General features: G+C 47.9%; 1 protein-coding gene across 2 annotated transcripts in view; it reads left to right on the top strand.

Annotated features, from left to right (window-relative positions):
* Positions 1 to 16,696, top strand: part of GNAO1 (G protein subunit alpha o1) — a 153,567-nt gene that overhangs the window by 116,357 nt on the left and 20,514 nt on the right. For both annotated transcript variants that reach the window (XM_069868709.1, XM_069868710.1), the window contains exons 5-6: positions 10,285 to 10,413; positions 11,095 to 11,224. In XM_069868709.1, coding sequence (XP_069724810.1) covers positions 10,285 to 10,413; positions 11,095 to 11,224 — 259 coding nt within the window. The remainder of the gene's footprint in view (positions 1 to 10,284; positions 10,414 to 11,094; positions 11,225 to 16,696) is intronic.

The raw sequence follows: 16,696 nt of genomic DNA, 5'->3' as shown, positions 1-16,696 counted from the left end.
CAGATATCATTAAATAATGCTTTCCTTCATGTCATAGAGTTATTTTTCTTTCTGGTAGCTGGTGTTGTACTAGGCTTTGGATTTGGGGTGAAAATAATGTTGATAACACACTGATGTTTTTAGTCATAATCATTGAATCACAGAATGGTTTGGGTTGGTAGGGACCTTTAAGATCATCCAGTTCCAACCTCCCTGCCATGGGCAGGGACACCTCCCACTGGATCAGGTTGCTCAAAGCCCCATCCAGCCTGGCCTTGAACACCTCCAGGGATGGGGCAGCCATCTGGACACCCTGAGCCAGGGCCTCACCACCCTCACAGTGAAAAATTTCTTCCTGATATCTCATCTAAATCTCCCCTCTTTCAGCTACTCTCTTTCAGTTGTTGCTAAGCAGTCAAGAATTTTTCAGCTTCTCATGCTGGCCTGCCAGCAAGAAGGTGAGGCATGGACATAAAGCTGGGAGGGAACAGAACCAGGACAGCTGACCCAAACTGCCCAAGGGTTTATCCCGTACCATACAACATCATTCTCGGTGTATAAACTGGAGAGTGGGTCAGGGGCCAGTGATCACTGCTCAAGGACAGGCTGGGCTTCAGCCACTGAGCAATTGTGTTGTGCATCACTTGTTTTGTATACTCTATTATTGTTACTATTATTATTTTTTACTATTCTAGTTCCCTTTTGCTGTCCTATCAAACTGTCTTTATCTCAACCCATGAGCTCTTTTTTTCATTCTCCTCCCCATCCCACTGTGGGGCAGGGGCAAGGTGAATGAGCAGCTCTGTAGCGCTGAGTTGTTGAATGAGGTTAAACCACAACAGTCCTTGGTCAATCTCCCTGGTCAGCAGCTGATCAAAAGGCTAAAGTCCACAGGACTGGTTTCATCTGTGGTCATGGCTGTTTACTTTCCTGGTTCAGAGTAATTCTGAGTGATGAGCTCACAAGATTGCCCTGAGGCCAAATCAAATTTGCCACTGTGTGATGTAAGGAGTGCTGGGGCGAGCGAGCCTTCGTGCCTGTGTGCTCCTTGGGGGGATGTGGCCGCAGTGGGTCAGCATCGTTGATGTTTCCCCTGTTTGGGCTGAGCAGCCAAGTGTCGTGTGAGTGAACCAGCAGCCTCATGCGAACACGCCAGGAGCTCCACTGCAGTGCAGGGGTTGCATCCTCTGATCAGGGCTCCTTCCTAGAACAAGCCCTTCATTATCCCGAACTCCCTGCAGCTTATTTTTAGCCTCTCCTTTTCTTTCCTTTCTTTCTTATTTTTTTTTTCACAGTATAGCAGTCAGCTCCACTGTCAGCAGGTTGATAACAGCAGTCCTGGAGCAAAAAAAAAAAAAAAAAAAAGCATCAAACCCACTTACTCTGTTGCATAAAGGTTTAGGCATAGATCCTGCTTGCTTCCAAGGTGCTGAGTCCCACCACGTCTCACCCCTGCTCCAGCCCAGCTACTGTCCTTCAGAGCTGGTCATTAAAAGGGAGCAGAGGCTTATGTAAAGCAAGAGCTCTGCTGGAGCTGTTGAGCCTTCCTCTCCTTCAGCTGAATTCCTATGAGTGCGTGCGTCTGCCCTGGTGTGCGGAAAACACCTGCATGCAGGGCCACCAGGAGAGAAGCCCTTGCACAGCCTGAGCCGTGCATCATCGCAGTGGGTTTGGGTTTACGGAGCGCTGCTGGAAAGATCCAGCCAGCCCCCATAAAAATCTTTTGCTTATAAAACAAAGGCGTAGGTGCGCTGTGGTCAGCGGCTCTGCGCTAAACAATGATTTAAATTGCAGAGACTTCGTATAAACAGCAGCGTTGCCAAGATGAGGACACGCCTAAAAGGGATCCAACCGCAGCTAGCAAACCACATTCACCAGCTCTGCCCGTGCAGAAGCTCCAATGGGCTGGCATTAAGCTCCTTGGTTCTCCAGGTAGCATTGTATAAAGCAGACAGTTATATAAAGAACAAGGCAGTTGGGTCTCACTCCTTTCCTCATCTTGGATAGGATCTGGGAGATCAGGAAACCCCCTTCCTGGTGGAACAAAAGGCTCCCAAGAGCTGCCATGCAGGCTGTCTCAGGACTAGCACAGAGATGCTCTACAGGGGGTGTGTGGAGATCTGTGGAGGTGTCTACAGAGAAACAAGTGGGGAACAGGGAGGAAATAAAGGACAGCTGTTCCCATGCAATAACTAACAAAGTTAAACTCTGACATGGCAGTTTAAAAACTGGAAAGAGGCAGTTTTTCACAGGCAGAGTAGCTGAGCTGGGAAATTCCTTGCTGCAGATGTGACTGGTAGAAGTTCGCATTGCTTCAAAAAGTGCCTAGACAAATTTCTGGAAGAAAAATCATTGAGGAGTGATAAATATACAGATGTCAGCCTTCTCTTTGAAACTCCATTATCCATATGAAGTACTGGAGGCTGGAAAAACTGAGACTTTGGATTCATACTCCTCTCTCAACATCTGCTCTCAGACACTACTTAAGCTAGGTGGGTTATTGATCTGATCCAGACGCATTGGTTTTCTCTTTTGTAAGGGCTCTAATGTGTAAAAAAATCTTTATCAGCCCATCTTACATACTGTCCAATTTTCAAATTCCATTGCAGAAAGATGAGCCCACATCTGCTTTCCCAGCGGGGCTCCAAAATTATTTCTGAGTAGGTTTTTAGTGTTGGCTTTTTGGCTTTTGCCCCAGAGCCCACCTCTCCCCTAGCCAGAGCTCTCTGATCACAAGCTCAAACTGGATCACAGTGTCCTTTTATTCCAGTGCTAGCAAGACTGTTATATATTGCTGACCAGACCACCACCAGTGAGCAAAGCGAGCCAGAAGCTTACTTATTAGCTCCAGGTCCCTGTCTGTCCTGAAGTACCTTTGTTATGTGGTTGCTATTTAGTGACACTGCTCATCCACATGCGATGCTAAAAATTATTCTGGATCCAGTCATGCCTTGGAAAACTGCGACTCTAACTAGGACAGCTAAACTCCAACCTGCTTTTGTTCATTCTCCCCACCTATCATTAATATGAATATCAGCCTGTCAAGTTGATTTTGATCTGCAAGCCCTGTACAGTGTAGGGCGGATAAAAAAATGCCTTGCAATGTAGCATCCCTACTGTTAAGATTTAGCACCATTCTTTAACAGCAAGGATCATGACAGGCTGAGAGGGTTGGGGTTGTTCAGCCTGGAGAAGAGAAGGCTCTGGGAAGACCTTAGAGAAGCTTCCAGTGCTGAAAAGGGGCTGCAGGAAAGCTGTGGAAGGGCTCTTGATCAGGGAGTTCAGGGATAGGACGGGGGAGAACTGTTTTAAGCTGGAAGAGGAGAGATTTAGCTGAAATATTAGAAAGAAATTGTTTCGTGTGAGGGTGTGGAGCCATTTGCCCAGGTTACCCAGAGCACTGGTGGCTGCCCCATCCTCAAAATGTTCAAGGCCAGGTTGGATGGGGCTTGGAGCAACCTGATCCAGTGGGAGGTGTCCCTGCCCATGGCAGGTGGCTTGGAAGTGGATGGGCTTTGAGGTCCCTTCCAACACAAACCATTCTATGATTCCATGATTCTGTGATCATCCTCATTTCCCATGGGAAAGTAATGAAGATCCAGAGAGTTCATCCAGGAAAATAACCCCAGTAATCTCTGGGCTTGGTGACCACCACTCCTGCTGTTAGCAACCTGCAAGAAGGCGGCACTAGAAGTATGTTGTTGCTGGTTGGGTTCAGGGCAGGGAAGCTGAGGAGTGTCCATGCCACTATTTGATCCATTTGGATGTAAGAGGATATTTATCATTAGGAGTAGTGGCAGGACAGTAGAGCATGGCATAATTCACATGATTCGCATCAAGGCAGGACTGACTGAGTGGGGCACACAGGCACAGTTGAACACAAAACAGGTTGCCCAAAGTCCTGGACTGAATTCCCAAGACCTCCCTTCTTTGGGCTGGGCTCAGAAATGCCAGATAATGCTCTTGCCCTCTTAGCTGAATTACTTATCTTCTAAGATCTCTTCCTCCTGCCTGCCATAACCCACCCATGAGTGCCCAAGGGGCAGCTCATAACACCTTCTGGCTTTCCTTAGGAGCATAGGAGGGCTCTGCACACACCTGTCCCTACCCTAAGGTGGGACTGAAGGGACCCCATGCAACAGGAAGGCTGCATCTCAAGGCTTTCATAACTGATGAGTATTTAAGACACGTGTTGTATCACTGCTGTGTGTGCTAGACAAGTGCTGGCTTTTGAAAGCAGGCTGTGGTTTATTTTCCCCCTTCCCCTAAAATATTGCAGCAGATATGGCTGGGCAGGGTGTCTGCAGGAAAAATGCTGTGGTGCCACAGCCTCTGGGTGTCTGCCCAGCCCCAGCTGCCCTGGGTAGCCATACCAAGCTGTATCTCACCTTCGGGAGCAGCACCCATACAGTTCTTGTGGTACCACATACTACAAGAGTTTACTATGCATTTGACACTCCCTAAGTCCAGTGCTTATCCTCTGAATCCATACCCTACAGTCACTACATATTATGTGGTTTTAATGCTAAATATATGTTGAGTTGTGTGTTCATCAGTGAAAGAAAGGAAGTAGCTGCAGTACAAGCTAAGCTGAAATGCAGATAACCTTCCAACCGTGAGCTAGGTAGGAGTGCTCAGGTAGAGCCGTCTTCACATAGAGTTAGAAGAGATGGATCCTGTGCATGACAACCTTGATTAAAAACTCATCATTTGCCAGGACACGATGTTGGGGCTGACCCTCGAGTGTCTCTGTATGTGGAGTAGAAAATAACCCAGCAATGACTCAGCTACGTCTGTTGATAAACGAGGATCTGGTTTTTCAATCAAATATGACGCAAGCCAACAAAACAAGGCTGGGGTATCCCACGCATGGCCTTTCCTTCACAGAGAAGATGTGGACAAAGGCCAGGACCGGCAGGACAGAGGAACAGCTGGGAAGATGTCACTGTATCGAGACGTGCTCCCTTAGAGTTCCTACTCCCCCATCTGCAAATCCACCCCAAACCAAGAGCCAGGCTGTGGCTGCTGCTGCCCTGCTGCATGTTGAGCTCTGAGGACATGAGCTCTGCCTCCGTGCGGTGTCGGCACCTCGGATGTGAGCTGAATGCTGCTTGCAAAAAGACTGCCAAGGTGTCACCTTTAAGTCAAGAAAATCTTAAACAGACGTTTAACCATGTTATCACCATTAACCTCGACAGGCATGAATGTATGTCTGTGTAAGCCTTGCCACAGGTATCCAGCTCTGACCATGGCCAGGGACCTCAGCTACACTTGTTCATACAGAAGACAAGCCAGCAGAGCCTTTGGCACAGGCAGAACGCTGGCTGAAGGTTCCCGTGGTGGCAGAGTGCCTGGGGGGGGTCCCCGTACACGCACTGCACGTAGGCTGCTGCTGCTGGTCCATTACCATGGGACAGCTTGGACAATAGCCCTTTCTGCATGCAGCATCCCTGGCATCAACGGTGCTGCTGCCACATGCTGTTAGAAATGGCAAAGGAAGGTGTAAGGAACTATATTTACTCCTTATTTTCAATATAACGGTGTGGAGATATTTAATATCTGCTAGTCCTTATAGAGTGTCTGCCTTTCGTAGCCTCAGTTCGATGAGGTCCTCTCCCTGTATTTAGGAAATGCCGTTTCTCATGCATTTTGCTTTTAGAAGTGTAATATAGTTGGGCTTCACCTCTCTGAGCCTGATAAACTGGCTGACTCAGAAACCTGCAATCTGCTTCAAAACAAAGCATTTAAGATAAAAGATATAGGCAGTCATGGAGCTGCTCAGCTCAGGAGTATAAATGCTAGAGGGTTACTCATGTACTCAAAAACCTTCTAACCTTTCTTCAGCTTTTTTTAACCCCTGCAAGCCCTGGGCAAGGCAGGCTGCAAATAAGAGCTGATGTGTCATTTCAGATACGTTTCTCACTCCAGCGCGCGAACCCCGGGGCTGGGAAGTGAAAGGAGCTCTGATGCCAGCACTGTGCCACAAAGATGTCACGGAAGGGAGAGAGCTGAGCACTCGCTCCGTGGCCTCCAAAGTGCTCTTATTTCTGCTGGTTAAACAGATGCCAGCTTTTGAGGGGATTATGTGTCATCGAGCCTGTTGGCTGCAACAACTAATTATCTGCAGCAACAGTTTGGCCTTGAGATTTGCGGTTCAGAGGGCAAACCAGGAGTGCTGCCATCCAGCACCATGTGTAGCAATTTGTCCCTCATTGGGTTTGCCTTTTCCCAAGGAGGTGACACCCCCATGACATCCCACCCTCTGCCAGCTCGGGCTCGCACCCAACGGAGCGGCAAGTCCTTCCAAGTAGGGAGCACCAGCACTCCGATGAAACCTCGGAGGTAACTTCAGCAGGAACCAAGGGGAACAAGCAGCAACTTTAACCAGCTTAGCATCCAAAGAGCAACCTGTCTGAGCTTCCCATTCCCGCAATTGGATATCAGCATTGTAGCCGTGCCACGGCACGCTCCTGAGCTCCATGGGGCACATGTGCCAACAGGGTCTAACTCAGCTGTCGCCAGGTCCAGGGGGGGAAAAAAAAAATATCTGCTGCAGCCTGAGATGGGAGAAATTCCAGAGGAGTAAACAGTTCTGGAATGCAGCCTCAAAACCAGCACTGAGTGTTGTATACCTTCATATAAATTGGTGGCTGAACTTCATCAGGACTGCTGGGAACAGACGCAAAAAAACAGGCAACTGAAATAGCGTAAGGCACTGAGAATGACGGGAAAGACTAGAAATGAGGGAAGAGATGAAGAAAGGAGTTAACATAAAAGACAAAGGGTGTATTGGCAAGCAGCCAGGCTGGGTGCATGAGCGTGGGAGATCCTGAGGCATCAGACTCGCAGAGCTCAGTTCCTCTGAAGCCAGGGAAGGCTGAGTATCAGGGATATTGAGTATTTCTCCACCGCAACACCAGTTAAGCTCTGGGAAGCAGTGCCCTCACCCGGACAGATGCTAGAGACCCTCCCAGCCAAGGTTCCTATGAAGTTATCCCAGCTAGGATTGGAAGTTGAGTGCTGTCAAGGAGGAGAGGGTGGATGGGATGGATCCTGCTTGGCTCTCCTCCCTCTGCCACTATCATCCTGCTCCCTTGAGAGGCTGGCAGGCTACATCAGCTCCCCCAAACCTCTGATCCCCCAGAGTAACTCCAGCGGAGCCAGGCACAATAGGCCTCATCCCCTCCATGCACGGGGATGCAAAGGGAGGCAGGGCTTTCCGAGCCTCAGAGAAGCCAGGTTGTATGCAGGATGAAATCGAATCTGGAGCTAATTCGCTGTCAGGCAGCCAAGGGGAACACCGCGTAGAAGAGCTGTAGGCCGTGCACGCTGGTAACAAGAGTAAGAACCCCCTAAAATCCCGGCATGCAGCTTGGGGTTTAAAGAAAGCTCCTGTTCACAAGGAAATCATCACACATTGAAGGCAGTAATTACAGTAACAAACTCATCTGTCTGTGAGCTGCTGTGATGCTGAGTCCTTTGGACAGTTTGCAGTAGATTTCTTCGTTTGCTGTACTCCTAGCATGAGAGGAGGGCTGGAGCATCTCCCATACGAGGAAAGGCTGAGAGAGTTGGAGTTGTTCAGCCTGGAGAAGAAAAGGCTCCGGGGAGACCTTAGAGCAGCTTCCAGGTCTGAAAGGGGCTCCAGGAAAGCTGGGGAGGGACTCTTGATCAGGGAGTGCAGGGACAGGATGAGGGGGAACGGTTTTAAGCTGAAAGAGGGGAGATTGAGATGAGATCTTAGAAAGAAATGGTTTCCTGTGAGGGCGGGGAGGCCCTGGCCCAGGTTGCCCAGAGCAGTGGTAGCTGCCCCATCCCTGGAGGTGTCCAAGGCCAGGTTGGATGGAGCTTGGAGCCCCTGATCCAGTGGGAGGTGTCCCTGCCCATGGCAGGGGGGGTTGGAACGGGATGAGCTTTAGTGTCCCCTCAGACCCAAACCATTCTATGATTCTACAGGAAAATACGGATAATTAAGATGGTGGAAATGATGAAGGTCTTCAGGGTACTGCCAAGATACGATGAAGGTCTTCAGTGTGCTGCCAAAATCCTTCCCTCTCTTACACCTCCACTTTTTACCATCACCTTGAAATATTTTGTTCCCGAGGACAGAGGAGTGTCTGGGTCTCTGACTAACAACACTGCAGAGCCACCTCTGTCTGTGGGCACGTGTGAAGAGATGTCTCTTAAATAACAGGAGTTGACAGCAGTTGTGAATAGATGAGTGATCGTAGCTTCAGCCACCACAGCAGAGGATCTGATTTCAAATGAAGCCCCATTCATCCACCCAGGGCCCATCATAAGGCTTTTAATGGACTATCCGTCACAAAACCACAGTGCCTTTAAATGCTTGAAAAACAGCACAATATCAAAAAGCCTCCTTAGTTTATATACTTCTCTCTGGGTGATGTGATTCTTGCAATTCTTCAGCAAAAATGAATGGTAAAAATAGTGGGTAGCCAAGATACTTGGTTAAAGTGGGGTGAGGTTTGTTTTTCACCTTAGCATAGAGTTTAGTTGCCTGTTTGTTTTTCCAGACCAGTGGCGTTGGCTTGAAAGCCAGTGGCAGTGAGTTTTCTCAGGTAGCGGAGTGCACAGCCCCAGCGTACAAGGCGTCCTGCTTTGGAGCCCAGGCTCAGAGCACTCCCTCCAGGACACAAATAGAAAGCCTTTTCCTGCTTTCTGATTGAACAGGGAAAGGTTCTACAGCAGCAGCACAGGGCCAAGTGGGATGTGCTTTGGCAAGGCACAGGGGGAAGTGGACTCGCTATCGAGCCGGTGTGATCGGGTCACGCATAAGGACAAAACCCAGGCTGTATATTAAAAAAAACCCCAAACTCATTTAGCCAAACTGAAAGAAAAAGTCAGGCTTAGACATCATGGCTATCTTATGTGAAGGGTTCCAGCTCACACCTTCTTGCACTCACCAGTGAGCCCATACTCCCCAAAGACAGCAGTGTCTTCTCCTCTGCAGCTGTACATCTCCTCCAACTCTTTATCCTCTGCAAAGCTGCATTGGACAAAGCTGCCATCCTCTGGCTGACACCTGAGCGGGTAACCTTCCTGTCCTGCCCCAACGTGCTACTCCTGCCCTGCTGCCTCTTTGCGCTGCCAGGAGCACAGAGATCAAGAGGCAAGACCACTGCACATGCACAGATCTGCTTTATTACAGTCACAGTGTACTGAAAGCATCTCATGCATTCAGTTGATGGTCTTGCGGCTAGAGGTAGGCATTTACGCCCTGTAATGCACATCAAACCCCTTTTAAGAGGAACTGGATCATCTGGGTGCAGCTCAATGGCAGTGAGAGAGACTCTACTGTGTAATGCAGCTCTGTGTCCACATTACTCTTTTATTATAAATTAGTTTCAATTGGTCCAAGTTGTTTAGAAAAATTGTCTTGATTGTGGTCATACGTGTGCAGCTGTTGGGTTCTCTGCATTTTATGACAAAAGTTTCAGCCTATGGAGGCATAGATTTTCATAGATTTATAGATTCATTTGTGTTCAGAGATTTTAAGCCTAGAGTAGAATAAGGGAAACGTTTAGAGTAGAATAAGGGAAAACGTTTTTAAACTAGTGATGTGTTTTAGAAAGCTAAATCTCCCCTCTACCTGCCCTCCCTGCCCCACAAAAAAACCCCAGTTTGTACTCGCACCTTAAAACTGTCAAACTGGGCCCCTAGATTTTGTCCAAGTGCTGCATCTCCCGCAGCCCCAGCCCTGTGCTGGATTTTAAACTAAAGCAGAGATTCACTCGGTCAGATTCACCTCCCTTCATTCGAGCTGACTGAAAGCAAGGCATCTCATCAGAACAAGGTGCCCCGTCTGCCTCCTTTCCCAGCAGAGACAGAGGCATGTCCCAAAGGTGACTCAACCTGTCTGTTCTGGGAATGAGACTTATATGTTCCAATCTCTTATCTGCGTAAACCCTTAGAGAAAAGCATGTGTGTGTACAGCATCCAGCACAATGGACCGACTGGGACCTTCATCCCTCAGAGAATAAAAATAGCAAGTAATATTAAAACTGTGTGTGTTCACAGATTGCAGTCAGGGCTCAAAACACACGCACGCTTAATTTCCTGCTTTCGGTTCACTGTCAGATTTTATGCTTAGGTTAGTGGGGTTTGTTAGCATTTCTTTTTCAACAGAATAGGATTTTTTTCTGTTTAACTACAATACGTGCAGCCGTGAAAAATGAGAGTGAAAAAGATTAATAGGAAGCTGAAGGCTTCATCTGAGATTGACGAAGATTAATGTGTGTGTCTTATTCTTATCTGTTTTCTTTCTCTTTTCCTTTCTTCTCTTAGCTACCTAGACAGCTTAGATCGAATCGGAGCTGCAGACTACCAGCCCACGGAGCAGGACATCCTCCGAACCAGGGTCAAAACAACTGGCATCGTAGAAACCCACTTCACATTCAAAAACCTCCACTTCAGGTTAGTCTAAAATTGCATATACAGGTAAATTTTCAGGGCATCTATTTGTCACAGGATTTCCCCATAGTTCCCAAAGAAGAAATTGTTAAAGTGTTGAAGTCAAGGGTGAGTCCCACTGCAGAGGACACAACATTTCTGGGAATCAACAATATCCAATGTGTGGCAATCTTGTCTTGAAAATCACTGCCTTTAAAACAGGAGCTCCTGGTACCTTTTTCTAACCCAAATGACATCTCTTTGTTGGAAGTTGTGACACAAGATTGGCCCTGAGCCTGATAAAAATATTCAGCCAAATCTTTTCTCTAAAATGGGTCTATCACCTGTGTTTAACACTACATATATATATATATATATATACCAGCCAGCAGAGAAGAGGGCAGGAAGGCTGAAAGCCGCACACACTGTATTTAGAGCATATAAAACAAGAGCGTGTGGTGTTCAACCTCCACAGAGCCTTTGGGACCCAGCACACTCCTACAAATCCCCACATCCCCAACTGTTAATGCTCCTCCTGGTCCTCCTCAGCTCCAGAATCTGGAGAAGACTCAACCAGTGATTAAAGATCTGTTGGTTTTTGTTTGGAGCCTTCCAGGGACCATGTGGTCTGAACATGCCAAGACTGCTGAAGTTTCCTCCAAACCCGTAAAAAGCAGGTGCCGATGGTCTTCTCCTGTTCCATAGGCTCTTTGATGTCGGGGGCCAGCGGTCAGAACGCAAGAAGTGGATTCACTGCTTTGAGGATGTCACAGCGATCATTTTCTGTGTCGCACTGAGTGGCTATGACCAGGTGCTCCATGAAGATGAAACCACGGTGAGTCTAACTGGGTCTTGGAGGCCCCAACACTTCTTTACGGGATACTGCATAGCCAGCAACTGCTCAGAGATCACCAAATGCTCACTGGGGTGCTACAGTGATGTGCTTTAGTCAGTCACTCCCCCTTGAGTCTGAAATCTTGGGGAAATTTGTCCTCCTCCACACTCTTCAAAATCAAGTCCTGCGTGCCCAGGTACCACTTCCTTGCACTGGTAAAGTCGTAGGTTTTTTAAATTTCTCTTTTCTAGCTGACCTGTGGGTTTTCAAAAGATGTTAACAGGACCTCATATCCAGAAAGAGAGGAGATCTAGCTAGGTGGGCTTTTAAAATGGGAGCGGTCATGCACCATACAGAGGTGCAGGACAGTTGTGCACCTCTGAAGCAGGCTTGGGCTCGGTGTGTAATCTATTTCTTCAGGCTACAGAAATTCATTTTCCTGAGTGAGACTGGAGCTGTTTGATTCCTCAGGTAATTTGCTCTAGGAGAGCTTTTATGACTTCCCACTGTGACATTAGGCTCAAAATGCCATCTGGAAATAAAGCTAGTGAGGAGCTGTGTGCTCCCTGGAATTAGAGTGCAATTAATACAAGTGAATTAAATACACAGAAAGGAGGCAAGAAGACTCATTACTGTATTTTGCCCATTCATTCCATGTGATGGGGGTGCATGTTTTTGGGACAAACGACGACTGCAGCAGGCACCCACTTGCATTTGTCTAATGAAAAGGAATCAGAGATCGTACTCAAATGCTGGTAATGATTTCATTTGTGCTTGATCTGCGGTATAGTGGAGGGCTCACTCCTGTCAGCTCAGTCTCTCTGAGGGTCTTTATTCTCCTGCAGGTAAAGATGTCAAGCTTGCAGAAAGCTGTTGATGAGAACTGAATTGAGGGAATGATTGCTATTAGTTGTCAGTTGTCTCTTCCTGAAAAAGCTGGGGGGAGCTGTGGTTTCTAGCCTCTTTGAGCCAGGTTTGTGAGCCCTGGTAAACTGTGACTAAGTCACCTGGTTGTTTTGGTTGTACTGATGTCAGAATTCAGGGTGATATTAATGTCACGACTATGTCCCTCCAGACTGACTGAGACACCCTACACCCTCTCATGTCCGCTTATTTGTCATCCTCAGTTGTCGTCTCCCTCTGACCCTAGCCCTGATGTGCTCAAGAATGCTCAAGGATGCTCAGTCCTGTAGGATTTACTGGGAAGGAACCAAAATCTCCTGATGTGATTTGAAAAACCCAGCCATGGAGCTCTACAGCAGGGTAGATGAAACACACCCAGGAGATAAGGACCAATACAGGGGAGAGGGCAGACCCACGGGGCAGGGAGCAAAGCTGTCATCTGAGCAGAGAGCAAGGTGCTCTGTAGGTATAACTTGGGCTATGACACCAAAATGTGAAGTCTTTAATACCTTTGGCCAGTCTGCACAAGCCAGAGCCTTGTGATTCAAAGCCGTGGAGCATAAAGTGGAAGGGCCTGAATGCCAATGCCATTTTTTAAAGGTCAACCTTAACTTAGCTCCTCAGAGATGGAAGTTACAGCACCTCTCCTGGGGTTACTGAGCTCTGCTGGTGACTATCCATCTGCCACCCAGTACCACCCCAGTGATGAGCACAGCTCAGCCTCCCCTCTGAAAGCTGCGGAGAGGAGGGTGCTGGCCTCTTCTCCCAAGTGACAGGGGACAGGACGAGAGGGAATGGCCTTAAGCTCTGCCAGGGGAGGTTCAGGCTGAACATTAGGAAAAAATTTTTCATGGAAAGGGTCATTGGGCACTGGAACAGGCTGCCCAGGGAGAGGGTTGAGGCACCTTCCCTGAAGGTGTTTAAGGGGGGAATGGACGAGGTGCTGAGGGGCATGGTTTAGTGATTGATAGGAATGGTTGGACTCGATGATCCGATGGTTCTTTTCCAACCTGGTGATTCTATGATTTTATGACTCTATCAAATGCCCCCCTGCAGAAACTGGGATTTGTGCAGCTCCCGCTTTTCTCTTGCGTTTGGAAAGCTTTCCGGCTCAAAGACCTAAGTTGGAGCTGCACTCCGGCGCAGTGCTGACATTTGCTTGCTATTTCAATCCCTTTTCACAAAGTGTTTCTGGGGATGCTGAGCAACAGGAGGGCAGAGGCAGCTGCTGTTCATTTACACATTCGGCGTAAACGGGGAAAGGATTCGGCACCACCGCCGCCGCGCCTGCAGGACGCCCCCGCCTAACCCAAATAAACAAGCCTGAGCGAGGCCAATGCAAATAGGAAAAAATGACTGTGTCAGATCTTGTCTGCCCTATTACACCCCCAGCACAAATGGCAGGTGGAAAACGCAGCACCCACAGACTCTGGCCCTCTCCCAGCTGAATCCCCAAGCATTTGATCTCCTCCCTGCTAGCATGGTTCCTCCAAAAACCCAGCAGTAAAAGCAGCATCTCTTCAGTCAGCTGATTTGCCGTCTGCCTGCATCTGTCATATCTGCTGGCTTTAATGACGTAAATCAGCTTTTACTGCTTCTCACTTAGAAAACACAAAGAGGAGGCAGCTGAAAGAGCGAGCTGGGCACTGTTCCTCCATCTTCATTTTCTGGAGAGAAGCTTTCTACAGTCCAGGCATTTCCAGCTGTATTAAGCCACTGAAGAATTGGGGGCTGTACAGATGTCTCTGTTGGTAGGAAGAGACTTGTAAAGCTTTCATTGCTGGCTTGGAGCCATGAGAGGGAAAGAGCCCTACTGCAGCTCAGGTGCCCAAAAATATTTTTGCAGAGCCAGTGTGTGAAGAGAACAGCTTTTCCTTGTGCTCTCAGTGCCCTGTGGACAACAATCACAGGATTTCACAGGGTTTTTTTTGCTCTTCTCTAAGTCAAACCTCACTCCCGGTGGATGAAACTGCAGTTCAAATAAAGTCAGCCTAACAGGGAGCAAGAGCTTGCCTTGTTAAGTTTGGTTACCATGAGGACATGGGGACCAGCTGAGCTGTAGGGTCAGCTTGTCTCAGGAACAACAGGTTACTGGGAATCCTTTCAACTGAGACTGAGCAAAGAGCTGGTTAAACAAGTCTGGGTGAAATTCCCCCTGACCTGTCCCTGCCCTTAAAATTAAAGCACAGCTCTACACTTGGAAAGGTTTTTGGCATTTATTGCGCTCTTTTCTTTAAAAGACTGAGCCCCCATGCTCCTGCAGCAGATAAAAAAGGGCTATTGCGTGCCAAGCTGTTACTCCCTAAGACCACGTAGTCTTTTATAAGGGATATATTTCCTCCCTCATTCCATGCCACAAAGTGCAACACAGTGGGATTCAGGGAAAGCAAGTACTTCTCTGTGTCTGGATCAGAAAGACATAAATAAAATAAAACTTTCTGCATCTGTGATTTCTAGGCCCATATACCCATAAGGACCACGCTTTGCTTAGAAGCTTCCCATGCTGTTGAATCCAGCCTCTCCCATTGGCCCAAACACCTTCTTATGCTGCTGTTGGCAGATCTAAAGTGCTTCCTTGCATGCCCGGCTCCCAGGGGAGAGGAGCAAACCTACAGGGAAATTCAGGCAGTCCTGTTGCTTCCAGCCACAGCCCACAGCTAGAGCTCATGAGGCAAAATTACCCCCTTTGCCCAGCCCTTCCAACGCACGAGGCACTGACTTCAAGGTATCACACCTGCTTCTGCATCTGCCTTTACCAAATCAGTCACAAGGAGCTGCAGGGCCCTCTGCTGTATTTGCACACAGTGGGAATGTCCTGATTTAACCGACTGAGCAACTCCATGGATTATTTTTTTTTTCATAACAAGGCTGTTTTGGCTCATTTGTTACTTATCTTTATATTTTGTAAGCTGAGGCTACAGGAGGAGAAAGCCCCAGATCTGTAACGTGAGGGGAGAGAGGGACAGCAGTTACACTGATCACTAAAACTGAAGAAGATGAATAAGAGTAGATTAGTGTTGTTCCTTCTAAGTGGAATTCCTAATGGGATTTAAAAGAAGACAGCGATGGCATGGGCCCTATCATGGAAATCGTGTCCTCTTTGGTCTTTTCCTCACAAATTCAAAGGAGTCATGGCAAGAGAATCATAGAATCATGGAATGGTTTTGGTTGGAAGGGACCTTAAAGATCATCCAGTTCCAACCCCCCTGCCGTGGGCAGGGACACCTCCCACTGGATCGGATTGCTCAAAGCCCCATCCAGCCTGGCCTTGAACACCTCCAGGTAGGAGGCATCCATGACTTCTCTGGGCAGCCTGTTCCAATGTTCATGCTGCACATTGCTGCCTCTGCAACTGAGATATTTTGGTTGTCCATATCTAGCCAAGACACACAAGTATTGTTCCTGTTCCTGTTGCTGAGCATGGGATGGGTTGAAGGCTCTGTGCTGGTGACCCTTGGTGCGCATTAGTGTCAGCCTGTTCGTTCGTATTTCATTGCATGACCTGGTTAGCGTGCTCTCTCTGCTGTCACTGAGCAAGGAAAATTGAATTGCAGCACTCAGAAATTGCCTTAGGAGTGATAAAGCAAGTGGAATTGGCTTTGGCATCTTAGGATATATAAGCTGGAGGGGGAAATATGGAGTTTCTGTGCTTAAGATAACCATCAGTGTCCTTAGACTTCTGACAACACTTAATCAAGGAAAACAAAAAATTGAATGGACTGTGTGATGCAGGAATAACCAGGTCTCCTCCCACACTCTGGTGAAAACAAGATGGGGTTTGTGAATGTGTTTCTGCCTGGGCACAGCCTTTCCTTTCTCCGTCACACGCAATAGAAAGCTGCTTGCCCTTCACATCAGCAATGGGGACGTGGTTGTGTAATGACATCTGAACTCTGCTATAAGCAATTCTATCTCCTGTCCTGTGCAGGAACAGTTAACTGGACTTTTAATTTGTGTGGGTGAGTAGTTATTCCTCTGTAACACGGCTGGTGGTGCTGCTTTCCTTGTTGGGCTGTGAAGTGTTTGTAGGTGTAAGAATTGAAAGGACTTATTTTGAAATAGGAAGTGATACTAAGAAGCCAACGTTTCAAGGCACCTTCCCTTAATGACAGACCCAACATGAAGTAGGGAAAAGCATCACAATGGGTGCAAAAGCAGGTGAAGTAATTTGCATCACTTCATATAAAAGTATGAGAAGTATAATCTTTTATGCCTCCTAGCAGAGCAGGCACGGCTGCCCCATCACAGCAGCACGGCTGCTCCTGAGAGGGGCCTTGGGGAAGCTTGAAGGGTCTAAAAGAGTCTTTTCACTGTGGTTTTGCTGCTAGGAGAGGGATTATTTAGGGGGCTTAACTTCTCACTCCTCCTTTAGCAGCAGCCTGTCCTTTTCCATGTGGTACCCAGAGGCTGACTCTCCATCCTCACATCCCAGCCAAGGCCTGCCTGAGCTGTTAGAGGTCTCCTACAAACATCTGTTAAATTAAAAACAGCTGGAAAGGGAGGCAGCGAGGCATTCCTGGTGTTAGTCAGCACTGGGACAGCCTGTATCCATGCGTGGGCTCCCAGAAG

Source organism: Phaenicophaeus curvirostris, chromosome 14 (genome assembly GCF_032191515.1).
Source record: "Phaenicophaeus curvirostris isolate KB17595 chromosome 14, BPBGC_Pcur_1.0, whole genome shotgun sequence".
NCBI lineage: Eukaryota > Metazoa > Chordata > Aves > Cuculiformes > Cuculidae > Phaenicophaeus > Phaenicophaeus curvirostris.
This window is presented reverse-complemented; position numbering and strand designations above follow the sequence as displayed.